Source organism: Equus przewalskii, chromosome 9 (assembly GCF_037783145.1).
Source record: "Equus przewalskii isolate Varuska chromosome 9, EquPr2, whole genome shotgun sequence".
Taxonomy (NCBI): domain Eukaryota; kingdom Metazoa; phylum Chordata; class Mammalia; order Perissodactyla; family Equidae; genus Equus; species Equus przewalskii.
In genome coordinates, this window is record NC_091839.1 from 81,664,454 (window position 1) to 81,691,899 (window position 27,446).

Here is a 27,446-nt window from a genome sequence, read left to right on the forward strand (position 1 = left end):
CAGAAAGATTTCTCCGTGTAAATCACAGAAGATACGATGGACTGACTTAATCATGCAACCAAAATTCACGTTTCTGAATACAGGAGGAGCTTTGGGCTACTCGGAAGAAGCATGGCATTCAAGCTTAACTTTAAAAACTAAACTTAGGACCAGAAATAAAATCTGCTTTATCTCCCAGGTGAACAACTAGAATTTTCAACCAAGGTTTCTAAACATTTGAACAAGCTTTATTGATTCACTTCAAAAAAAAAGTTTTCACTGTAAACCCAGAGCCATAAAGTCAGCTGCCCACCTGTCAGCCGTAGCCAGCTCGGGAAGCTGTAAACCATAAAGACGCGGACCTTGGCCTGTGCCAACATCTGTGCAGAACAGGAAATATTTACTGTTCCCTTCATAACCTGATCATGTGGGTTCTATGTTACCTAATTCTCAAAGAAAAATTAAATTCCAGACATGACACAGCACATTAAAAATAAAACAATCATAAATGTCTCCAACTGATCGTCCTTCCACGGTTCTGAAATGCAAAGCTTTAGCACCATTAGTTTTATCTCCTTAAGAACAGAGATCTTTCTCGCCTGAGAGAACGTGACATCCTAAGTCACGGGCCTTGAGGAACAGGGGCTGCAGTCTGTGTGTCTGTCAGGTACCTGCCTGGAGACACGAGCTGCTCAGAGTGCTTGCCCAAGACAGACTGCGAGGTTGCAACCAAGTTACTCGGCAAATCGCAGGGCGCGGGGAGAGAAAGCAGAGATCCAAGAAACGGTGCCGACAAAGGCTGGAACTGGCAGAAGCAGAACACGGATCCGACCAGAGACTGAAATAAGTCTCTCTTGTCTTAAAGAAAGGCATTAAGTCAAGTTTGCGCGAATGGGAAAAAGGAACCGTGTTGTGTATTTTCTGTGGACCAAAAACACATGTTTATAAAAGTAAGAAAAAAGAAACCTGCCCGCATGGGAACAGGACTTACCTGTTCGTTTCTATCTTCATCCTCCCAAGCTGGACGGTCAGCGATCGGTGGGCGCTCTGCGAGTCGTGCGAGACGGTGGAGCTGAGCGTGCTCACCCCCGAGGTGGCCACGGCGTCATCGAGGACCACGTGAGGTCTTTGGACAGTCTGACTCGAGGGCTGCTCCTCATGGTCATCCTCCGCCTCCAAGTCGTCTTGATCGGCGGTATCACTCTCAGATGCGAGGCTAAAATGCGGCCTCAGCTCTGTAAGGCATCACAGCAACAGACGCGTTAACAAACGCCACACTGAGGGCCTTAATTTCTTCAGACGTGAATGCCATCCCCCTGCTATCGCTAAGATCTGTGTCCCAAACCGCTTCTCCAAAAGTGGGGATGGATTTCCGCGCATTAACTCAGGTTTGTTCTTCCCGTGAATTTGCAAAATTCACAGAATATATAAACTCAGGATGATCTAACTCAAACAGAAGAAAAATGTTCACGCTGCACATAAGGTACGTGGGAAACATACTAAAATCAGAAAGGCAATTATGTAAAAACTGGGTAAGAATATAAAAATTTGTTCATACAAGTAAAATCCATTTTTTAGATTATATAATATCTGGCAACTATTAACTCACTTAGAAATGAGGAAACTGAGATAGAGAGACATTATATAAACAAAGGACATACACAGAACGCTTTCTGACTGTAAAGGTCATAACATAAGGGGATGGGCCGGGCACTGAGAATGCCACACACGCTTACATTCACTCTAGGAAGACTCCGTTTTTGACCCTTGGGTCGATCTTTAGTGTGTGTCCCACCCTCACCTGCTGACCAACCATTACCATTTAAAGTGCAATAGCTACAGGTCTCCAACCTGAACACACTGGATGACGTGACTTCAACACCACGCCACTTCAGAACCTGGATGATATCTCCCCATAAGAAAAATGATAAATTATAAATTGTGATGAGGTTCTCAAAATGGCCCACAAAAAGGAATTGCCTTCCTAGTTTAAGTGAAATCAGGTAGCAGAAATACTGGATCTTGACTCCATATGCTATGGCACCTGGGACTTTTAGTGGAGCACAGAACCCACTGAGATGGAGCCACGGAGATTCTCCCAGAAGAAGAGCACATTCGTACAACATTCTGCCTAGATTTCCTAAGGGCTCCCAGCCTCCCTAAAGCCTGTCCCGAGAGCCAGGAACCACAGGTTAAGAGCCCCTGTGTTGGGGAGAGGGCTCCAGTGGGAGTGACAGAGGACCCAGCCCACCACCCCAACATGGCCACTGTGGCAAGACCCCAAGGCCTACTCGTTGCCAGGTCCCCCAGGTAACTTCTCCCCTCCCCTACCGGGCGTGTGTCCAGCGCCCTCCTCTAAGCCTCTGGCTGCTGCTTCTTTTCTTCAGAGCCTTTGTGTCCACTACCTGCCCCTTAAAACCTGGAACCTGGCATTCTACTCTTTGAGTTTTCACGTTTCTACTTACTCTCCACGGATGAGCTCGCTAAGATCTAGGAAGGTTAAGCACATGTAATGTGTGGGTGATACTGTATTTCTATCCCTGATCCTGCTGCAGTCAATACCTGCCAGATAGCCTGCTGGGGAAGCACTCAAAATTCAACAACCTAAAAAAGAACTCATCTTTTGCTCATAACGCAAAGCAGAGTGCCCTTCTTCAGAGCCAGGCTACTTTATGTAGCCCTGACTTCCTTTAATTTTGTTTATTTTTAAATTTTTTATTGTGGTTAAAAAAAAACGCATCACATAAAATTTACCGTTTTAACTATTTCCAAGCATACAGTTTAGTCAAGTATATTCACATGGTTGTTCAACCAATCTCCAGAACGTTTTCATCTCGTAAAACTGAAACTCTGTACCCATTAAACAACTCCCCCTCCCCCCACTTCATCCGTGGCAAACACTGTCCTACCGTCTGTCTCTATGAAATCGACCGCTGTACAAACCTCATACAAGTGGGATCACACAGCACTTGTCTTTTTGTGACTAGCTTATTTCACTCAGCACAATGTGCTTAAGGTTCATCCACGTCGTGGCAGGTGTCGGAATTTCCTTCCCTCTTAAGGCTGAATCATATCCCACTGTATGAACAGGCCACACTTCATTTATCCATTCTTCCTCAATGGACGCTTAACGTTACTTCTCCCTCTTGGCTACTGTACATAATGCTGCTATGAACTTGGGTGTGAAAATCTCTCTTTCAGATCTTGCTTTCAATTTTTTGGATATATACCCAGAAAAGGAATTGCTGGATCATATGGTAATTCTATTTTTAATTTTTTGAGAAGCCGCTATACTGTTTTCCATAGCAGCTGCACCATTTTACAATCCCACCAACAGTGTACAAAGCTTCCAATTTCTCCATATCCTCACCTTTTATCTCTGAAGGTTCCCCAAACTCCTCCTCTCCTCTACTTCCTGCATGCTCTCTTTTCTCTCTCAAAACTCCAGTTCCTAATTCATCTATATAGTAGGAGTGACTCAAATCCAGGTTTCAGTTTTGTAAACCCAGCACCCAGGATAGGGGCCAAGACATATGAGGCTCTCGAAAAATGCTGGCAGAATGGAAGGGTTATCCTACTGGGATGATGTGTACTTAGAAGGGAACAAAATAGCGAAAAATTGTTTTACTTTAAAAATAATTTAAGAAAGTGCAATTCTAGATTAAATTAGAACAAGATTAGGCCTTTTAAAATTTTCTAAAATTAATCTTAAACTTCTTTTATGGTCTCTAAACTGAGATTTTAAAAACAATTTAAAAGTTTTGTTGTCCTATTGAATATCATCTCACTTTTGGGGAGGGAAAATTTCTGATATTTATTATTATATTTAAATATCCAGAGCTGGCCCCGTGGCTCAGTGGTTAGGTTAAGTTCGTGAGCTCCACTTCAGTGGCCCAGGGTTCTTGGGTTCAGATGCTTGCACGGACCTACACACTGGTGATCAGGCCATGCTGTGGTGGTGTCCCACACAGAAGAACTAGAGTGACATGCAACTAGGGTATACAACTATGTGCTGGGGCTTTGGGGAGAAAAAAGAAAAACAAAAAGAGGAAGATTGGCAACAGATGTTAGCTCAGGGCCAATCTTCCTCACCAAAAAGCAAAAAAAAAAAGTGAGATGCAGGGAGCCCAGGCTCCAACAGTCTCAACCAAGTAACTCTTAAAAATAAATAAATAAATATCCCCTTATATTCCCCTGACTCTGTACCCTTTAAATTACCATAAATTATTATTTTATGTATGCATAAATGACTGAAAAATCCTCTCAAATAATTTGAAGAAAGAAGAAATTGTATGTGAAGGCAATACTTTGTTATTTTTGGTCTTTCAAGGTGGCTCCCTGAGCACGCATCATCCAATCACACATTACAAAACACGCAAATGAGACAGAGCATCTGGTCCTTGTCCTCAACGAGGTGACACTCCGAAGGAGCACGGGGTGGGTGTACAGAAGAGCCTTAAGGGCACGCACAAAGATAACGCGAAGTTCTAAGTGTAGTTAATGCAGCGAAAAAGACCTCAGACGACCTCAGTGGCAGACCTGGCGTCATATGGAAGCCACGTGGACGTCAGCAGTGCTGGGGGTAAAGGAAGCTCATCCGCAATGACCAAGTCCAGTGGAGGTTTCCTCACTGATGGACTCGTGGAGGCAGAGGGGCCCAGGCAGTTTCCGGAGGAGGGAAGGCTCTGGCTCAGTGGAGAAAGGGGGAGAGGCATTTGAGAGAAGAAAGCTCGGAGGGCGGCCCAGGGTCCTCTGAGAAGAATGGAGAGCAGAGTGACTGTCAGGACAAAGGCAGGGACTCGGGGCCTGGAATGAGCGGACGGTGTTGGAACCCACGCGTGGGAAACTAGAGCTGCTGCATTTTTCCACAACAGCAAGATGGGTGAAACAAAAGCACTATACTCCCACCCCACCCAGGAAAATAACTAGACCAAGCTTTCTCAACACAGGGTGTGTCTGAGCCAGAGTAGATCCCAATGCTCGTCAGTGCAGCGTGCCGTTCCCGCAGCGAGCTCCTTGTATGGTGTAGAATTCCGGTCATTTTACACGAACGTGGACACGGGGCACACGACTGATTCAGCTTAACGACTGGTAGGAATCTCAAGTGCGTCAGCAGTTCAACACACTTTTGTCACACGAGAAGTTGGCCCACGGTACCAACTTTCTCCACCTTGTGCTGCCTCCATGGTCCTACGCTCAGCATTTCTCCATCTGGTTCCCACAGCCAGACTGTCCTTGAGGAGTACCAACAAACGCTCCACGCTGCCAACAATCTAAAGCTGATTCTTGATGACACGCGGGAAAATGGCCTGAGGAAAAAGCCTCTCACGGGGCTTGTACTGTACTCTCTGCTCTGTGCGCTCTTTTTGGAAGAAAGACGATTGAACACTTTATTTTGAAAGAATTTTAGAATAACAGAAAAGTTGCAAAAACAGTACAGAGAGTCCCCGTATAGCCTCCTGCAGCTTGCCCTGAACTCAGCACCTTACACCACTTTGGCACTGTTACCCAAACCAGGAAGCTAACATTGATACAACCCGGCTGACGCATCTCTGGGCCTTACTGGCTTTCACCAGTTTCCCCATCATGTCCTTTCTCTGATTGGGGGTCCCACCTGCCTGCACTGTCACGTTCCCTCAGTCTCCACAGCCCGGGACAGCACCCTACTACTTCCTTACCTCCCATGACCTCCATGCTTTTGAGAAGGACGGTCAGTTATTTTGTACTTGTCCCTCATTCTTGGTTCACTCAGTCTCGTCGTGATTAGGTCGAGGCTGTGCATTTTTGGCAGGAATACCACACGGGCGACGTTGCGCCCTTCTGAGCCACCATCTCAGGAGGCACACACTGCTGACGTGTCTTGTTACTGCTGATGCTTACCTTGATCGTTCGGTAAAAGGGGTGTCTGGTACAGGGGTGTCTGCCAGGCTCCTCCACTACAAAGGCACTGTTTTCCCTTTGTAACTAGTAAATATCGGTGTGGGGAGATACTCTGAGATCATTCAAAGATCCAGCTTCCCATCACAGGATTCTAGCAGCCATTGACAGTTCTTGGCTGCAACAGCCCTCCCTGTGATGTGTGCCTAACAGTGATTTCCTATTTCCCATTTCCCTCGTTGCCTCTACATTTACTCAGTGGAATCCTACTACGACAACAAGCCCGGCCTTCTCTTCCACATATTTATTTACTCAATTACTTCTATCAGTATGGACTCATAGATATTTAGTTTATTCTATGGGCCATAATCCACTACGATCATTATTTTATTTTATTGGTCAAATTGTTCTGCTTAGCCTTTTGGGAACTCCTTCAAGCTATGTGCACTGTCCTTTCAATAATGCTCCATCTTTTCAGGGCACTTTGTTACTTTTCGGCACCACAAGATGTTCCAGGCTCAGCTTGTCCTTCCCCTGCCCCAGGCCTGGAATCCCGCATTTCTCCAGGGAGCGTGGATTCCCTGTCCTGGAGAATGGGGCTTAGAAACCAGGATCTGGGTCCTCTCAGCAAACAGATGGAGGAAATGTGTGTACTATTGACGGTAGACTTTTGAATGTGCGTTCTCTTTAGCACATCTTTCAAAATTTGGTAGATTAATTGTAGTATTTTGTCATCCAAAAGGAATTTTTATCAGGGGAATATGAAGGCAGACATTTTTAATGTAGTTTCTTAAAATCTTAACTGTATAACAAAATCTTTAGGGACATTTGGAAATTTGATGGAACTGTCAAGTGCATGAAATCAGTTCCTGTTTTATGTATCGTCGTGTGGTACACATTGTCTTCCCCTGTCCGGAGAGCAGCATAAAAATATTTCCTCCATGTAATTCTCCTCTAAAATTTCCCCCCTCTTTTTTTAATGCTTTCAAACAGTAATTTCAGTTGCCACCTGAGCCTCCTAAGTGGCCTCAAAGCAACCAATTTCACAGTGGAAGGACAAATAACTTTCCTTAGCAAACCCTTTTCACAAAGAATGTGACTGCTCCGTACATGGGCTGGGCTAAACCAGTGGCCATCGCTGGGACACCTCGCGAGGACCGTGCCTCTCTGTCGCTCTCCCTAAACTCAGTGTCTCGCCCACAGTGTGATTGTCAGGGTACTTCTTAAACTTTCTATTCTGGAAGAATTTTAGATTTACAGAAATGGTGCAAAGATGATAGAATTCCCTTATAGCTTCCCCACAGGTCCCCTTGATACATCTTATCAAACTGGTATATTTGTCAAAAATAAAAAATTAGCATTGGTACAGTATTACTAACTAAACGACAGACTTCGTTCAGATGACACACTTTTTCACCGTGTTCTTTTTCAATTCCAGGATATAATCCACTGCATTTAGGTAATCAGTTTTTAAAAATTAGATTAACAGGTCATTTATACACTGTTAAATTATTTCCAAGTATAACCCTCCCCCCCTCCTCACTTGGGCACCCTAGTTTAGGTACTCCTGTGTGTGACCATGGCCTGTCCCCGTCACTCTCGCTGATACACACCTGTCCCCTTCGCCCCTTGTGCCTGCTGATACACAGCCCCTCCATGGGACGCTGCCCACACGCGAGCTTCTCCCAGTGCAAATCCTCTGAGTGTAAGCGCCTGCTGGCTTCCTCCAAGCTTCCACAGGGTCATGTTAGCATTCCGTCACATCCAGCTGCTGCTCACACATTTCAAAGCCTCTCTAGAATTTTTCTCTAAGTTACGCCAATTTTCCACCCTAATTTGTTATAATCAGGTGAAACTCACTTATTGTTTCAACCAATATTTATCAGAGGGCTACTGTTTTCCAGAGGTATACTGTGGACAATATACTGGGCACAGAATGAAAGAAAACAGACCCAGTTACCCTCTGAGGAGGGAAACAGCCATTGGACAAGAAAACAAGAGTAGTTTGATTGGGGCAAGTGTCACAAATGGGGAAAAACCTTGTTTCCTCAACACTGCCCCTGCTGCCTCCTCCACTGCAGATGGAGCTGGGATCTGCCTAGACGAGTGATTTCCGCTGGCTGTGTAACAACACGACCTGGGAGCCGGATGAAAATCAGATTCCTGGGCTTTTTCCAGCAGATTCTTACTCACTCGGCCTGGGCTGGGGCTCTGCAAGCTGTAATTTTAAAGAGCTCCTTACATCACTTGATGAGCTGGTAAAGAACGGCATAGAAGTGTGTTTTGTGGGCACAGATATCTGTAGATTGAATGCATATACATCCGGGCAACCTGTATGGTTTTCTCTTTCTCTTCATACTCAAACACGCTCTTTAAAGACAAGGAAACAAGTCTTCTTCCTCATAGTAAACCTCTGGCTTGGAGTACCATCGCTCAGACCGCGTGTACCAGGTAAACATTATTTGGCGGCTTTGAGAGGATAAAAAGAAAAAGCTAACTTGGTCTTAAAAGCAATAAGGAGACCATAAATGATGGAGGAACAGTAAGTTAAATTATCAAACACTAAATATTGGCAAAGTAGTGAAACATTTCTGACCTGGAACCAGAATGGTGATGGCTGCCTGCACCGCCTTCCGGATGATACTGTCTAAGGCAAACATCCAGTGTGGCTTGATGTTATGATTCCGAAGAACTTTATTGACCTGGAGAAAGAGAGCAACATTCAGTCCACTTTAATTTCTAGTTCCAAACAACCTAGCGAACGCAAGCATTTGGATGACATCCTATCAACAAAAAAACCTAAGTTTTCTTCACCTTGAATTGTGAATAATTTATGTCACCAGAAAACAAATGAGAAGTTGCCGCTTTATGTTAAAGTTTGGTGATCCCCATATAAGCAAATGAGATGCACTGCTTAAAAGAGAGGGGGTCTGCTTAAGGGGAATGTTGCTTCTTTGGGACTCAGAACACGCAGTTCCCACCTTTCATGATGTCTGCAGACCGGAAGGTGGAGGTGGAAAGGAGGAGAAAAGAGACCAAGTGGCTTCAGATAAAAAATGACTGCGTTTAACCCAACCAAGCACTGCTTCATGCTCCGGTGACGTGGAGAAGCAGGTGGAGGGGAAACAAGCTGTATGTTCTACCCGCAGATTCACCACAGTGATCGGCTTGTTTTCCTTCCCATGGTTATTTGTACCTCTGTAAACAGAGGAGTCATTGCTAGAATATTCCAGAAAAGTTGTCCACATTAAACATCTTTGTGGTAAGGGTATCTTTTTTTTGGTGACGAGTAACAGTTCACACATTTAAATAGACACTAAAATCGATATCCGTGTTACCTTCCTTTTTCTTTTTAAAAATTGTGGTAAAAGGCACATTAACATAAGATTTACCTTCTTCTAAGTGCACAGTTCAGTGGCATTAAGCACATTCACAATGTTGTGCAGCCATCACCACCGTCCATCTCCAGAACTCTTCATCTTGCAAAACTGAGACTCTCCACCCATGAAAGACTAGCTGCCCATGCCCCCTGCCTCAGCCCCCACCCACCCGGCGACCTCCTTTCTCGTGAACGGGAACACTAGGGGTCTCCTGTGAGTGGAACCATGCCGTGTCTATCCTTTTGTGACTGGTTTCTTTCACTTAGTGTGATGGGTCAGAATTCCCTTCCTTTATAAGAGTGAATAATATTCCATTCTGTGTATAAACCATGTGTGTTACCTTTTAAAGAATAACCTTTCTCATAAGGCTAAGAGAGGCTCACTTAAAATTTGGGATAACTCCACAGACTGATGGTTGACACGGGCCTCCAGGAAAGAGGCTGTTTTCCCAATAGGGCTTTGACTAGAGGCCTCAGAGGCAGCTGAGGAGAAGGCAACACGGAAGGTGGCCCAGTGCAATCCCACATCACAAGCTGGGGTGCCAGCAGCTTCTTCCTGTCCTTGGTCCATCTTCCCCAAAACCCCCAGTTTGGAGGGAGTGGGTCTGAGGAGTCCTCATGGCAGTACCTCCCAAGGAAGGGAACCACGCCAGGGTCCCACATGTCATATGAAATCCTTTCAGAGTGAGTCTGTCCTGGCACCTTCATCTCTTTAGAGGATCTGCCCATTTATTCAACTAACGTCGGGTATAACATTTCGTGAATGAGAGTATTTCTCTCAGAGCCACACACAGAAGATGGAAGAGGGGTCCTCGATAACCACGACCCACTCTGCATTAAACAGTATACTACAGAGGCCCATTTCCTGGGTTCATTCCCATCCTGGACAGTGAGTGAGCAACAGCAGGGGTGGGGTGTGTTTGTGTGCTTGCGTATGTGACCTGGGCCCAAGGCCCAGGATTACACCTAAACCACTCTCGAGCTGAATTCTACGGGCCAATTTGCTTTCCAATTTCTCGGCTAGAAGCCAAGTGTGTGGGCAAGTGCAAATTCACTCAATTATTCCATTCCATTCCATTTGCAGATGGTAGGGTCCACCTCATTGCAGGGCAAACGTGCCTTTGGCACTGAATATTAGTGATGGGTTTGCCAGCAGCTTTCATTTCCCATGACTTCAATCAAGTCAGGAGCCCTGTTCCCACCCACAATGCAGCACAAAGACCACGTGGCTTACACAGACTCGGAGAACATCAGAGGTAGACCACGTGGCTTACACAGACTCACAGAACATCAGTGGCAGACCACGTGGCTTACAGAGACTCGGAGAACATCAGTGGCAGACCACGTGGCTTACACAGACTCGGAGAACATCAGTGGCAGACCACGTGGCTTACACAGACTCGGAGAACATCAGAGGCAGACCACGTGGCTTACACAGACTTGGAGAACATCAGAGGTAGACCACGTGGCTTACACAGACTCAGAGAACATCAGTGGCAGACCACGTGGCTCACACAGACTCACAGAACATCAGTGGCAGACCACATGGTTTACACAGACTCAGAGAACATCAGTGGCAGACCACGTGGCTCACACAGACTCACAGAACATCAGTGGCAGACCACGTGGCTTACACAGACTCAGAGAACATCAGTGGCAGACCACGTGGTTTACACAGACTCAGAGAACATCAGTGGCAGACCACGTGGCTTACACAGACTCAGAGAACATCAGTGATACACCATGTGGCTTACACAGACTCAGAGAACATCAGTGATACACCATGTGGCTTACACAGAGACTCAGAGAACATCAGCGGCCACTGAAAGATTATAATTTGGCTTTAAATCAAGGATCATTTGATGCATCAGGTACCACTGTCACAACATCTCCTCTGCAGGAGCAATAGACACATTAGGAGTGGGTGAATTTGGGGGATTTAAGTAAAATTATGCAAAGTGTTTCCATATTCACACCACAAGACTGTGAAGAAGTCTTCTTTCCATCTCCTACACTTGGTAACGCCTCCTGGGAGTGGGTTCAGGCTTTTTTGGTACAAAGTTCCACAGATAAGTCTCATTCAAGAACAACAGATGGTTCTGAGCAGGCTTTTGGAAGACGGGCTTCCAGTCTGCGTTGCACGGCAACTCCCCTGAGAGAGCAGAGTCCTCAGCACCTCTCATTAGATCCCGTGGACTAATTTCATTCAGTGACGCCCTGGACTCTGAAGGATATTGCTGGCTAGGAAATAGTGACTATTTATTAAACAAACATGTTTTTTTTTTAAAGATCAGCATGTGAGCTAACAACTGTTGCCAATCTCCTTTTTGTTTTTTTTTCCTCCCCAAAGCCCCCCAGTACATAGCTGTATATTCTAGTTGTGAGTGCCTCTGGTTGTGCTATGTGGAACGCCTCCTCAGCATGGCCTGATGAGTGGTGCCACATCCATACCCAGGATCCGAACTAGTGAAACCCTGGGCCACTGAAGCTGAGCGCCCGAATTTAACCACTCAGCAACGGGGCTGGCCCCACAAACATGCTTAAAATATTCTGTAAGGAAACCAGAGAAAAACTGAAAAAATTTTTTTGGTTTTATTCCACAGCGACCATTCCAGTCTTCAGGGCCCCATTTCCCTCCACAGCCAGTAGATGGCATCTCTTAACAGAATTAGAAAGCGCTGGACCAAAGGGTGTATGCTCTGTTGCTAAAGTTGTCAAAACCAAGAGAGACCCACTCCACGACTTCCTCAGAACGGAGTCCAGCCACGAGGGGTGTCTGGGAGCTCTGCTATTCTCCACGGTGCCCAGCTCTGCGTGCATCTAAGTGGGAGGGTGCGTACCCACCAAACAACAGATGCGACACTTAGAAGCCCACAGAGAGGCCAGCACCTCACACTTGTTTGTCACCCAAGGAGAAGAGAGTTCATCGAAATCATCAAACAAAGAAAAGATAACAGCACTTAGCTTCACCATATTTTTCTGAATAGTTTTAGCTAGAGTTTGTGGGAAAAGAACAGCTAAATATTATACTTACAGCGTCTTGGAAACCAAAGAGAACCACCTGGACCTGGCTGATGCCGTGGCTGTCGAAGTCCAGCTCCAGCTTCAGCTTCGACAGCGTGGTGGCGATGATTTTTCGGTCGGTGGATCTCACAAATTCTCTGAGGCTTGCGATGAGGGTTGTGATGTGCTCCCACTTTAGCTTTGGTTCCTCGGCCCCCTGTGAACAAAACCCAACAAGCCGTAAGCTGATCCGTGCTGGACACACCAGCCGTGGGCCCCTGTTGGGAAGAGCTGGGCTTCAGAACGCCCCTGCTAAGGGAGAGGACCGCATCTGAACCACACTGCTTCTCCCCCAGCAAGAAATCATCAGACTTCGGGAGGAAGGGCGCCTGCCCCCTACGCTGGCCAAGAGCCATGATACAGTCAGATCCGCAAAACTTTGCCAAAACAGGGACAGGCTGAGGCGACAAGATTCTTGCTGTCAGAAATTTCAATCAGGAGCTAAAGAGAGATTCAGGCAGCAAACCCCGGGATCTCAGGCTCAAAGTCTGCCCAGAGAGAGGGGTCATAAAATAGGGGCAAGGGTACATCCAGTGATCATTTAGGAATCAGAAGCAATGGAGTTGAGAATGACGGCCAGTAGGAGGAGGAGAAGTGGACACAAACAGAGCTGGCACGCCAAGAGGGCCAACGGCCACCGAGCCAGAGAAGAGACCTGCCAACTCCTGGAAGCTGACGTCCCTTGGAATTGCACTCCATTTTCCATCTCTGGGAGGCTTGGCCCAGCACCGTGGTTGGAATTCCTTGAATCTACCTCCCTCACGGCTGTGTGTGTCTACCTACGACATGTCCCGAGGACTTCGACCACACTTAAAGTGGGTCAATTCCTTGCAACCAAAAGGGGCTTGCTTCACACTCCACCCTTGAAACCTTTCCTTACCCACCAAGGAGGCAATTAGGCCTAAGAATGGACCAATGGACTATTTTACGTATTAAAAATATAATACAATATTTAAATAAGGTCCCTCTCTCAAGTTGAATTTTTTTTACTTTGTGCAAGGAACATTCTTTCCTTAAAGGAAACATAGCAGGATGTTATTTATCCTCATTTAAGTTTAAGAAACAACGGGATTTTTGTTATGCTCATTCTGTCTCATCTTGCCCATTTGGTTACTGCATCATTAAAATTAAATTCCTCAACTGGGCTGTGAAAATGACAATTTCTAGGATTCTATTAAAATGAAAGAGAAACGCACCATCAAGTTCTTCCTCTCAATATATTTCCTGTGGGGGCTCCCTCTCATGTTTCCGTTTTCATGAGAAAAGATTATATTGAAAAGCTTGAAAGCTGTCATTACGGGAATATTTTAAAATCAGACGGGGAGCAATTATAAACTTTGTTTTTCTTACCATGAACTAAATTACACCCAAAGTAAAGATTCAGAGGCAATATCCTAACAACGTGAACATATGTTCAAGAAGAAAAATGTGAGTTATTCAGAAACTGGAAGCTTGTCTTAGTGAAAAATCAGTTATGTGTTTGCCAGCAGTTTAAACAGCAAACATTTTTTTGACATTAGCTCTGTTTTCACAACAGAAAAACATGTTGCTTCTGGTTTTGATGTGTGTGCCCCGTCCTACAAAGGAAGGCTGTCTGCTCTGGGAAATGCTTTCTGTCTGGGCTGCTTCACCCACTGACACGATCACTATTTCTGCTCCAACTCCCGTCTCTGCCTGCGGATCGACAATGTGCCTTCACAGACGAGCTTCCACGGGGTCAGGGAGCCTGACTCAGCGTCAGGAGGCAGCATTTGACGGACAGCCCTTCCTGGGCACTCGTGGTACCACCTCGGATCCTCCTGCAAAGGCGTTCTCTATTCTTCACCCTTTAAACCTCTTTCAAAGCGAGGAGTGGATTTCAGAAGGAAGTTAAAGACTGAAAGGGCTTTCGGGCACTGGTTGCAGGATCTGACCAACGTCTACATTTTGGTCTTGTTATAAAGGGTAGGCTTAAACATAAAGATGTATCTAGAAATATTTAATACAATGAAAAGAATTACTTTGACCTGGTTGCAGAGAACAATTAAAGATATCAGATAACTGTTATTAGCCTCCTTGATAGCGACAACAACAACAGTTAACAATCGTGGAAACACTTGCTGTCATTATTTCAATTGCCCATGATCTCGGCTACTGTCAGTTCCTCCACTTTACAGATGAAGGAATTCAGCCTCAGAGGAGTAAAGTCACTCTTCCACGTCGCAGAGCCTTAAGTGGTGGGACCCGGCTCCTGCTCACTGCACTCTCCGGCCCCACTCAGCCGGAAGAGCTGCATTGACCTGGCGGGGACCTGCTCTCCCACTAGGTCAGCAGGTGATGTCCCAGGAGGGGCTCACTGCCACCCAGCGGCGCCATCAGAGGCCCCTCCCTCGCTCGACGATTCTGGACTTAGCAGGTGCTTCTGACCGGCGTCTCTGGTCCTCACTGGGCACTCAGGCAGGTGCCCGAGGCACGGCCTCCGAGGGTGCTTTTACGGTTTTCCTTCCCTTCTCCTTTTACAGAGAACATTCAGGTGTGCTTAAGAAACCAGTGAGACACAAAGAATCGACTAGGATTAGCCAACTCCAAAGCTGAGGAGTTTCAGCGTGGTCGCGGAAGTGCGTTCTCCCGCCAGGCTCTGCTGAGAGCGGGGACAACAAGGACGGCGGCAGTCCTACCCCGAGGGACTACAGCCCGGCAGGGAGACAAAGAGAACCCCAAGTGGGCAGATGTTTTCTGTACTGGACAAGCACACCCTTTGGGGATGATGATGAGACTGAGGCCATTGCTGTGTCCTGTGTGTTTCTGACCCAAACAGGCCTCTCACACTAGTGCCCACAGGAGACGCCTTTCTGCCACATTGGCTAACGGCGACCTCCTCCTTCGACCCCTGCCACGCCCCACCCCCAGCCCAGACTTGTCGCCGTCAGGCAGACCAGGGAGGGGAGTGTGTGGTGGTGAAGAACACAGACCCTGGAGGCAGATGGCCGGTCCAAATCCCAACTCCATCAGTGAGGGCTCCACGGCCTTTGCAAGTTACTTCTGTGCCTTGGTTTCCTCATCTGCTAAATGAGGACACGACTACAACGACTCCCAGAGTCCTATGTTATGAGGACTATGTGAGCAAATACACACGAATAGTCAGAATGCCTGGCCCACGGGAAGTGCCTGCTATTATCACTATATATTTCATAGACACTATGACTCTCGTGTATAGCTATACATTTAACCATGCATGCTACTATATATTCAACTACATTTGCTCATTTTTAAGGCTGACATCTTGCTCTTAGACTCCAGCTTCCAGAACTCTGAGAGTGATGTTCTGTTGTGTAAGCCACAGAGTCTGGTATTTTGTCCTGGCAGCCGAGCAAACGAACGCACCCAGGGACAAGCGCGTGACTGACCAGCGTTGTTTCCTCCAGCTCACTATCTAAGGCACCGCATTGCCCAGCTCCTTGCATCTGAACGCAGCCCTGCCAGCACAGGAGTCTCGGTCGTAACTGCGACGTTTCCCAGATGCTCAGAGGAGCCCACGGCAGGCAGCCTGATGTTAAGGTCAGAATTAGCTGTTCCGTGGCTCCACGTGTGTTTACCAACTGAACGAAGGAGGAAGAGGCTTGTAGGGACCAACTGGAACCTCACCAACGTGAAAATTTTGCTTTTGACTTAAAACAGCTTATGTTCAAACATGCGGTTCTGTGTTGGGGGGTCTGCCTCCCCCAGCCCACCCCGGGACAGGCCACCATCTCGAGCGCTAACCCCAGCTTCCTCAGGCCCCCGCACCTGCGGCAGTTCCAGGGGGCCAGGACACAGTCCAAATACGTTTACTTGGGGAAACGAAGCGTCCATGAGCGGTTTACCTGAGCCAAAGCCTCCATCAGGTTCCTCACGACCTTGTCCTGGTCTTCCGTCAGGATCCTGTGCAGCGTGGCCCGCCGTTCGCTGTCCTTCCTCAGCATGAAGAACCCGGAGTCCTTCTCCTCAGGGGACGGGGGCGCGCTGTGGTCTTCAAAGTTTTCATCCGGGATGCTGCGATAATTTACACAGCACAGATCACTTCCTTCACACAGCGACACTCCACAGACTCCTTCCACCCCAAATAAGCCAGGCCTTTACCCCAGAAAGAGAGTCCGTATTCCTTTTCCGTCTTTCTCCCCGCAGGACTTGGCTCTCGTCTTGAAAGAGAAGGGGTCCACCTTGAGCTCCGTGTCAGGAGAGACGGAGCCGTACTCGCTGCTGCTGCTTGTGTCCTCCACCAGCACGGGCACCGGCAGGGAGATGCTCCTGAGGTACTCTGCTTGTGGGGGTGGGGGTGGGGTGGGAGAAGATAAGTAAGGCTTTTAAAAACCTACACATACTCAAACGCCTATTCAAAGAGAGCAGTGTTAGTTGTCAGGTGTCTAGTCCCAGGGAGCAGCAAAATCACGTCCTGTAAGGGCTGGTCACAGGATCGCGACTGCCCCGCGCTCAGGACAAGCCATGCAGGAGTCGGCAAGGAACATCGCGGGGGCAGGAAATAGCGGGGCACCCTGAGTTCTGATCCCGTCATTGTCACTGTCCACCTGCAGACTTTAGGAAGGTAATATATAGGCCTCAGCTGTCACATCTCTGAAATAAAGGACCTGACTCATAATTTTTAAACCATTTTCTTCAGAGGCTTAAGGGTCCATGTTGGCATCTTGGGGCTGCCTCGGATGGGTGAGTACAGAGTCTGTGATTTGAGGACACAGATTCCAACCCTGTTTCACCTGAAACAAATACGTTCCTTCGGTCATATACCAGGGCCCCGCCTAGAGATTCACATGAAAAGGGCTCTTTGCTAAAGACAGAGTTTGGGAACCAGTGGGTCAGCTGCTCTCTCAGGGCTTCCCCGGTCCTCAGACACCATGACTCCACAGCAAACACGCGCTTTTATTTTATTTTGATGAAGACTGAGTTGGCACAACAGGACCTGCCTTCCTTTCATCAAACACTGGTTTTAAAGAAAGTCATCTTTGCCAGAAACATCTTTACCAAACAAATCAATGTCTCAGGCCAGGGGGGCAGAGCAGAGAGGATGAATCACGGGATGTAAAAATTCCAGAGAATTTGGGAGGCCTGGGGGAAGTTCTGGGTGAGGACAGGAGGGTCTTCAGGGAGAGGAGACAGACCCTTTGGCTGTGATCATGATTCTAAACATGCCACGGGGCATGGGCAGGCCAGAGTAAGAGGAGACCAGCAGGAGTACTCATAAGAACTGTCTGGTCAAGTGCCTGCTGCACTCAGCATCCCACATACATGACCATATTTAACCCTCACAAGACCCCAGGAGCTGGCAGTCTTCGTGAACCCACTGCACAGGTGAGCTGACTGAGGGGAGGTCATTTTCAAGGCCACTCGGCCAACAAGTGAACCCAGCTCTGACCCCAACACCCAGCCTCTTAATACTGACCCTATGAAACCTTAAGTTGCTATAATGTCTTAAGTGAAGTTGGACTCTAAAGCCAGAGCAGAGTCCAAGATTCTCTTGAATTACCCTGACACAGAGCGTGAGGGCACATGGGGAGGGGACTGGCCCCAAGAATCCAGAGGGTCTGCACCCCATCTCACGTGCATTCTAGGGCACACGGTCACGGAGGAGACTGGGTGTGACTGTTGGCTTACACCCTCTCCCGCTCTCTCATGCCAAGTGTGTACACTTGAGCTCACATAATTCAAACGTGTGTGTGACGGGATCTGTTTCCTGCAACAGAAACCTATCCACGTGGAAGGGATAAAACCACCACAGACAAGCTTCTGGGCCTGGCTCCAGCCTCTTCTAGCCTATTCTCTGCTTTGTCCTCAGAACCAAATCTGTCAAGGAGGTATGTTACCAACACAGAATGCGTGACGAAACAAGGGAACTGTGACGAGTCACACCTTTAGAAAGTGGCTCAGCTGGGATCAGAAGGGACTTGTGCATAACTCCAAAGTCAGTGCTCATTTCGTGACACCAGAGACAGGCTGGGTGGCAGGCTATGGGGCAGCCAGCGTTCACCTTGTGAAAACGCAGACGGCCCTCTGGAGTCCAGGCTGCCCAGAGGAAGGAGGAAAGGGAGGCATGCCCCTCTCCTTGGATCGTCCCGACTCTCAGAACCACAGGAGAACTGGGGAGGCTGTGGCCCGGAGACTCCAGTCACTGGCCTCTCCTCTGGACTGACCAGCATTGAGGTGCCTGGGGAACCTGCAAAACCTGCTGTGCCTCACCCGATGTGGGAACCCTCCAAACCACGGTCACTTCTTCATTCTTCCCTGAGATGCCTCAGTCGACCTTCCTGGAGCAAATTTGCCTTCCTACTTACAATCTGAAAAGGCCGATATTAGGAAGCGGAAACACAGCTACTCCTGACCAACTAAAACCAGTTAACATGCGACCCCAAAGAGGACAGAGGAAGGGGTCTGGCATTGGCAGTTTCCACAAGAAATCCCACTGGATCTTAGATAAGAAAGAATGAACTTCACCCAAATTGAAGATTGAGAAAATGAAGTCCCCATCTGGCATTTAGGGAGGAACAACTCAAGCCCCTCTCGTGACAGAGGGATGTGTGGGGTTTCTGAAGGAAGGAGCCCAGCCAGGCGCACAGTGGCACACCCATCCTTGGTACCCAGAGCCCGGTGCAAGCAAGGAGCAGAAGATGGGCTGTCTGCTGGGAAATCTAGAGCTTATCACACGATGCGCCACACGGCAGCTCAGGGAGCAAACAGAAAAGGGACTCACCATTCGATCCGGCGGCCAGAGCTGTGGGAAGAGAGCGACAGCAACGTAAGCTGGGTTTGTCGTGAAACTGAGCAATCAACAAACGGGGGATGCTTGAAAAGAAATCAGCGTCCTTTCCAAACATTCAATCTGCCCATCCTCGTCCCATATAGACCCCAAACATGCCAACAACAAACGGATCATACTTGGTTTTTCCTTCTTAAAGGAGTTATGGAAATTACTGCAAAAAGACCATTTATATTTGTATACTGCTGTTTTATTTATAACTAGCAATTTTCTCTTTTTTTGGGAGGAGGCGGTTAATTATTCAGAAAGATATTCTCTAAGCGGCAATAAGTATTTCCTACTGCCTAAAATTAAAAGAACAAATTATCTAGACAGCTCGGAAGCATAAGGACTCTCTAACAGCCCTGTAGCCCTTTAGTGGTAATTTGGCATTTCTGCTGGAAACGGCTACAGTTCACCCCCTTTGCACTTGACCCCTGGTATCAGCAATGCGAGAACGCCATCGAGGCTGCCTGACTACCCACATGACGGAAGACCACTATGTATGGGATCCTAGCATTTGTGAAATTGATGGTAACACAGCTGCCTGGTCCAGAAATCAAATGCCTGAGAACACTGTGCTAACGTTTACACCACTTTCCAGTGATATCTGTCAACAGATTAGCTCACTTCTGGAAAAATCTTTCACCTTCAGAGCTCACGATTTAGTGACTGACCCCTTTCCTCTTCAAGGCAACCACGTACCCGAAAGCTTCGGCTGTGTCTTCTTCTTCTTGCCCGAAACTTTTAAGAACTCATCCAGAAGCAGGTCGTTCGCGCCATCTCTCTTGTCAGGGTCAGGTTCAAAACACTTCAGGATGAACGCCTTGGCCTCTGCCGACATGGACTCCGGGACCTCCGGGTGGACTTTGAACATCCCCACCTAAGACACAGCACAAGGAACGCAGCTCCTGAGCGGCCCTGTCATCGCGTGGGCCCCACGCCCCAGCCTGGCCACCCACCGCAGCGGGACCTGTAGCATCCACCACGCGCCCAGGCCTTTCTCAGAGGGACACAGGACTCGTTCCTCCAGGTCATGGAAGGTTCCACTGATGAGTGCTGCTGTAACCCCACCGACCACACGGGCAGAGGGACTGGCTTAAGACAGCAGACAGCACCTTGAGGTACCAATTTGGTCCTCAAAGCTCTAGAACAACGAGCACGCGGGCTCTCCGCAAAGGCATTTTTCACGGAGACCACTGGGTTACTCACGGCAGCTACGTGCCAGGAATTGTGCTGCCTTTTTCCTCTGTGAATCTCATCAAGTCCTCCCTACAACCTAGTGGGTTAAATTATCCTTGTTATAGCGATGGGGGGAAATGTTAGGAAAAGGTGGATCCGGGATCTGAACCTCACTTGTCTGGCTTAAAGCTTGTGTTGTTTGCCTAGACCACGCTGTGCGAATGTCTCCCCATCTCAAACTGCCTACGTTGAAAGGGATACTTAAAAATACTTAAAAATTAAACAACAGTATTTTTATAACAATCAGAATTTTCTTCTCACTGCTGCCATTCTACATTTTCTTCAATAACATTTTCATTTGTTTAGTACAGAGAAAATTTTCTAGGGAAATCTTTTTTTGGTCATTTTATAGCTTATATAAAGTTATTCTTCTGCGGATAATAAGATACACTTATTTGTAATAATTAAATAGCCTTTACTGTGTGTCAGACACTGTTCTAGGTGCTGTGTACAAACTACCTCACACACACCTCTAAAAGCCTTTATCAGATAGGTACTATTCTTATACCCATTTTACGGATGAGGAAACTGAGGGATAAGGAGGTTAACTAATTTGCCCCAAGTCATCCAAGTCCTTGACGGTGTGGAGCCTGGACTGGCGCTGTAAATCAGGGCCAGGGTCTACGCTCGGCCCTCTAATGCATGTTGTATGTAACAGGGCAGCACCCCACAGTGATGTCCTACAGACTGCTGGAAACTTGAACGACCGGCCAAAATGAGAAAGACCTGCATTCCTGGCAGGAGAGGCGGCTCCCTCGGCCGCTCTTGATGGGTCACACGGCCCATTTCTGTATCCACAGCCTCCCATCAGATCGTCTTCAAGCTTAAAGTAAACCAAGCTTTGTGCAAAAGTAGAGGGTATGTAACCCGCAGCCCTCACGAGATGCCATTCACTAACGGAGTAAGTGCTAGAAACACAGTCAGCGGCCGGGAAAGGAGGAACAAGTTATCATCACAAGTCCTCCGCTTCAGAGAACAGCAGACACTCGAGCTTTACTTCTTGGAAACAGGGTCTCCGTGTGAACCCTCCCCTGGCTGGGCGCAGCCACAGGGGATGCCTCTGGGACTCGGGGGCAGGTCGCTGTGTCGCTCGGGCCCCGGATTCCGCAGCTGCGGCCCCTGGGCTCTCTCAGGCCTACTTCCACCTCACGTGCTCCCTGTTTTGGGAGGTGGGGCTGCTTCCCACTCCCCAAAGAGTTACTAACGGGCAAACTAACAGGCGAGAAGAGCGGACACAGGAGAATAAGATTGCTGTACTTATCATAGTAATTATGTCCTTTGTGCATGGAGCCTGAATCATGATAGAGAAGGAAAGGAAAACATTTCTTTAATACCTAAATGGATTAAAAATGTTCTTATATCTCCCTCCGTGGAAGATTTTCAGACTGTGTTTTCCAAAGAGCTAAATCATCTTCCACGGAGTGTGTGCTCCTTACGCCGCGCTGCAACAAGGCGGTCATGGGGGTTTCGCTGACCCTCCCTTCGTGGCTGAGAACACTCGAGTGAGAGAGATGGACGCTGGCTCGGGGGCGGGAACCTCCTTAGGCTTAATGTTCTCTCAGAGCATGCTCACTGGGGCTCCCCTCCTGTTGCCTAAACAGATATGACACACGCACACACAGAACATCCAGTAGCCACAAAAAGCCTTATGCATTGGTTTTTCAGACTTTTAAGACACAGGAAATGTGACCTTGAACATAGCAGCTTGTGGCTCTCCCAGCTCATAAAATGGTGGTTTTCCCGTGGCCATTTCGATGATGGTGCAGCCCAGAGACCAAATGTCTGCAGCCCTCCCGTAACCCCTGGGTCCTTGGTCTATGATCTCTGGTGCCATGTACTGAAGGGTACCTGGAAATACGCAAACACAGCTCCACTTGAAAAAGAGAAAACAGATGGATATTGAACGACAGTTTCAATTTCCCCACAGAAATAAGACAACTTTAAAAGCATGATTCAGGTCTTCACAGCTCAACTTTCTTGAGTTCCAGTTTTCTCTGCTGTTAATAAAAGAGGAAACAGCAGTTTTTGTAATGGGTTTTATTAGGGACATAAAAATAGTTTACCAATATTATCTGGTTATGAACAGATACTTTCTCACTTCCTAGATGGCACAATATGACTGAGGCCTCATTTCACTGGGGCCGCTTAGAAACCTCTAACAGTTAGCCACTTGAGAACGAGAGAGAACACAGCAACACACATTTCCTGCAATCAGATTTTCAAACATATGAAAACTCCTATTTTGTATACTTCCAACCGTGTCCAGGAAAAACCCAGGTCACTCATCCACTTCCTTAGACTATTATTTTCAATTCCTGAACTGAATGCTTACTTCTTCTGTTTCCATTCTTATTTCTTATTCATGAAGGCATGGAGATTCTGAAAGCCAGTGTTAAAAATAACGTAAATAATTTCTGGTGTACATTATTGCATAAATCAAATAAACAAGGCTTCTGCTGTGTGCCTGTGGCCCACGGAAAAACAGTTTTAACAGGGCAAAGACAGGACATGAGCCATCAGTACAGACAAATCACCAGACAGAGTGAAGAAGAATGAAATGAACCAGCGAGGAGGTGTGAAGGCTGCGTGACAGAGAGCTGAAGGGCGTGTGTGATGGAAGGAGCATTCACCCATCGGTCCTTGCTCTGACCTGGGAGATCCTAGAAACATTCCACTGCAGTTGCCTCCTTGGCCCAAGGAGAGGCCGGATTTGCACTTCTAAAAACCCCAGGAGTGACTTCTCAAAGCCCAGCCATGAGTCAGGAGAGCCACAGGAAGAGGTTATCATCGTATCTGTCCCCTGCTTCTGATATACAAGCGACAGAATCAGCAGACAGGGACCCATACGAGGCACCATGTGGCACGAGTTCAAATCCCAAGGCACTTGCCACAAGAGCTGCTAAGTATTTTCTGATTCATAACCAAAGTGACAGACATTTTGATAACTATGGGCAACTCCTTTTATGAACGCTCCACGCATGATTTATAGGTAAATTCCTCTAAACTGGGCCTATGAAACCCACTATCCTAGGCTGGAAACTAGCTTTTGTTCATAAAAATAGATGAAAACATGTTGTGTTTGTCAAGGATTGCCATCTTGCTGGGTTTACCCACCAGACCTCACGTCATACGGCAGCGGCCGTGTTCATGCTCACGTACAACAACACGTCTGCTCTCGGTTTCAGTCAGCGACATCCCTGGAGGGAAGCACGTCAGCCGGTGACGGACAATGTGACCACGCTCCTCAACCCACCCCCCCTCAGTACAAAACTGTGGTGATTTCTCTTCATTTACAGCTTCCCCCAAAGTGGGCATTTCTATGATGGAAAGGGGATCGAGCGGTCTTTTAGAAAACAGGTGTTGAAGCCTACCACTCCTTTTTGTTATCTCTGGGTCTAAAATAGAATTGATGGGAAAATTTAAATTGTGCTAATATCTGAGTAAGAATTACAAGTGATCAAAAATATAGCGAATTTAAAAAATTGGACAATTCAAGTAGTATCTTAACAATAAATTACGCAATGTTTTTATCCATCAGACACTATTTCAAAGAGCACTATGTGCCAGCTGTGTTTAATTATCCCCCATGGGGCAAGTGCCAAAAACACGAGGTTTAGCCATGTGTTCACATCTGCCTCTTCACTCCATGAACACACAACACACAGGATTCCATATAAAGAGTTTTCCAGAGCTGGACAGTGAAGCTGCCAGCCAATCTGAACATCAGCCCAGGGAAAACAAGCAAGAGTGTTACCTCTGAAACCTACACCTCCTGTGTATTCACTCCAACGTCAAAAAAAATTATCCTAAAATAATCTTTTAGAATTTCTTTGCCACTGCAATCCCCCCAGGGAGGTGGCACAGCTTCGTGGGTAAAAGTTGAACCTCTGACGTCACACTTCGTCCACTTGTTCAATCAGCAGATCTAGACTGAGCCTAGTGTGGGCCGGGCACTATTCCAGGCACTCAGAAAATAGCAGTGGAGCAAACAGACAGGAATCTCAGGGCCCACGGAGCTTGCATTTTTGCAGTGGGAGACAGACGATAAACTGTAGGCATAATAAATAAGTAAATCATATAGTACATTACAAAGTGATGTTGTGACAAAAAAAAGACAAGAACAGGGAAGGGGGCTCCGCGGTGCCCAGGGGCAGCTGCCATGTAAACAGGGCTTCCCGGGCCTCGCTAAGATGACACTGAGTTAGACCTGCAGGAGCAGAGGGACTCTGCCATGCAGGTAGCTGGGAGAATAGCATCACTAGCAGAAGAAAAGCATGTGCAAAGCCCCTGAGGCAGGACCCTGCCTGGTGTAATGAGGAAAGGCAGGGAGGCCTGTGCTTCTGGTGCAGAGTGAGCAAGGGGGGACGGGTAGTAAATGAGGTCGAGAAGCTAACAGACTCCGAATCAGGTCGGCACCTTGTCTACTGTGGGGTTTGTTTACTCTGGAAGAAAGCTAGACATCCCTGAATGATAGGGCTTGATTTATGTTTTAAAAGGACCACTCCGCTGTGGTGACACGCGGAGAGGGAGGCTGGAGAACAGGCTATGGAGGTGAGGCAGGCGAGCGGAGGGCGCAGCAGTGGAGGCGGGGAGGGGCTTGTCCAGTTTCGGCCACGTTCTGAAGGCAGAGCCACAGGGTTCCCTGACGGATGGGGCTGGGGTGGGAGAAGAGGCGCCACGGACAACTGCGTTTGGAGCGGCCATCCACTGAGGCAGGAAGAGCGCGGGAGGAACAGGTTTCGGGGGAAGATAACTAATCCCACTGGGTGGTAAGTGTAGTCTGAATCGCAGCTCTATTATTTCCCAGCTTTGTGACCTTGGGCAAGTTATTTAACCTCTTTGAACCTTAATTTTCTCACCATAAACTGGGATAATGACACCTAAGGGTTAGGGTTGACGTACGAATTTCAACGAGATAATCTATGTAAAGTGCTGAGCACAGTCAGGTACACAGTAAGCACCCTGTAATGGTGGGTGCTGTCTTCCCTCTCCCGTCACCGAGCGGAGAGAAAGATCAGCGTCTCCGGATTCCGCTCACCGGAGGCTGGCCGGGCCCGTGAGACGGCCAGCACCGAGCGAGCCCTTGAGGCTGGGCGGTGGGCGCACCAAGGCACGCACAGCCCAGGCCCTCAGGGTCCGCGGGGACAGACCCAAGCACGTCAGCCACAGGTCCCTCCCACGAGAGTGCTAAGCAAGGGCTCTGGGAGGACGGCTTTACTGACTCCTTTGGGGATTAAAGAAAAAAATGTTTTGAGTATTAAGTTAACATTTTGCCCAAATAAAGTGTCTGAAAGTAGGGATTTTCCTCCCAGAAGTGACGGAGTCTTGGCAGCATCTAAAACGTCTCTTGCCAAACAGAACGAGCATAGGGAAAGAGACGCAAAGACATCTACAGTTCTTAACTGGCTGGAATTTATTTTGTTCAAAAATATGCTTTCTAAGTGTGATTAACTCCATGCCCTGAAATGCCCATGGCCGTGAGGGTGGGAGCAGGGTCAGGTGCTGCAGACTGACCCTTCTGAGGATAAAACTTAGACCTCTGTCCCCGGTCCCCCTCCCAGGCTTCCAGAGCAGATGCTGAGCACAGTGGACCGAGCCAGGAGGTCAACAGAGAGCAAAGGGCAGAGGGACAGTCGGAGTCCCCTCGCTGACACCCCATCACGCCTTCACTGTGATGGCTCCTCTCTCCATTTCCCCGTCTGCAAAGCTGGGGTACTAACGTCCACCCCACTGACCTCAGACCCGGGACGCCTGGCCGTTTGCTTTCTAGCAGCCCACAGACGATTCATGATCGTTTTGCTAAGTTTCTCCCTCTGGTTCTAAGAACAGGACCTTTGCCCCCCACGAGGATCACAGGACGGAGGGCCGGAGCCCGGAGCGGGGGCAGGCTGGAGTCGCCAAGCCTCCCGAGCTGGGCGCTCAGTCACCTCTCTGGGCCTCGGCTTCCTCTTGGCAACTGCCACCTTTTCGGAAATCACCATCTCCACTCCCAGAACTCCGCTGTCTAGGTGGCTGGCTGGCTGCATTGCCTAATTTCCCAGGAAAGCTCTCCGCGCCCCGTTCTGAGCCGCTGACTCACTTCCTCCTTCTGAACTCAGATCCTACAGTCCCTTCTGCTGTGAGGAGGGGAGGAAACAGACTGGGAAAGGGGACTCGCAGTGCAGACGGGCAGGGAGGAAGGCGTGAGCAAGAACCACAGAGAGGCTGGGTAGAGAAATGTTAAAAAAAACAAAACATCTCGTCAGGGTTATAGTGGCCGTGGGCCAACCAGGAGAGAAGGAACAACATGAAAAGAAAAACAAATAACAAATTGAGAGTTTAAAGAAAACCTTCAGTAGCATCAGGCAGGAGACTGAGCAAGTCCCATAAACACAGGATGAGAAAAGGGCCACATCAGATTCTGCACCTCTTCAGCGAGCTTAAACGATACCAGCATCGATGTCGTGAGAACGCAGACCACACTGATCTCTCACATTCAGCTCAAATGCAGCAATTATTTCTTTAATTACATAAGATCTCTATCATCATCACAAAAACATACCAGTAAAGGTTTCAGTGCATGGGTTGATGCCAGCGAGCCTCTTTGATGTCCCGAAGTCAGAGATCTTGAGAACACCGCTGTATGTATTAATCAACACATTGTCACCCTAGAGAACAGAGGACTCTGGTCAAAAATGGCACCTCTCTTCCAATATTGTTGTGGCTGGCTCGAAAGTCCAAGAAGAAAAAGCCTCCTTAGGGTAAATGGGGACACTAATAATTCTGTACACGTCATTAATAGTTAATTTCTGGACACCATTTTTGTTTCCATGTTATCAGCTCACGGTCTGCTGCTCAGGTCACAGGTCAATCACGTTCCTGCTCAGAGGTCACTAGGAGCAGGGCTCGCTGTGCGCAGACCGTGTATGACACGCTCAACTCTGACCTTCGCGACTTCCCAGTCACTTTACTTTCTTTCCTAACTTGTTTTGTTTCTTTCCCTGGAACATTTAGGGACAGCACAAATACATGGGCATTTGGGTTGGTTTTAGGGTAGTAATATTAACTTACTTTCAATAGTCCAGACTTTGTCAAAAATCCATTCATTCTGAATTTTCTTTTTTAAAGAGAACTTAATAAATTATATAATTTTAGTTTAACCCA

General features: G+C 47.7%; 1 protein-coding gene across 5 annotated transcripts in view; it reads right to left on the reverse strand.

Moving 5' to 3' along the window:
• The window catches only part of MAP3K5 (mitogen-activated protein kinase kinase kinase 5), a 180,756-nt gene that overhangs the window by 10,707 nt on the left and 142,603 nt on the right, over window positions 1–27,446 (reverse strand). For 3 of the 5 annotated variants that reach the window (XM_070559384.1, XM_070559387.1, XM_070559386.1), the window contains 9 exons: window positions 26,845–26,950; window positions 21,994–22,151; window positions 19,767–19,944; window positions 19,017–19,037; window positions 16,397–16,577; window positions 16,141–16,309; window positions 12,270–12,455; window positions 8,453–8,558; window positions 971–1,214 (listed from right to left, as the gene is read on the reverse strand). In XM_070559384.1, the coding sequence (XP_070415485.1) occupies window positions 971–1,214; window positions 8,453–8,558; window positions 12,270–12,455; window positions 16,141–16,309; window positions 16,397–16,577; window positions 19,017–19,037; window positions 19,767–19,944; window positions 21,994–22,151; window positions 26,845–26,950 (1,349 nt within the window). The remainder of the gene's footprint in view (window positions 1–970; window positions 1,215–8,452; window positions 8,559–12,269; window positions 12,456–16,140; window positions 16,310–16,396; window positions 16,578–19,016; window positions 19,038–19,766; window positions 19,945–21,993; window positions 22,152–26,844; window positions 26,951–27,446) is intronic. The other 2 variants (XM_070559385.1, XM_070559388.1) reach the window with 1 other exon arrangement.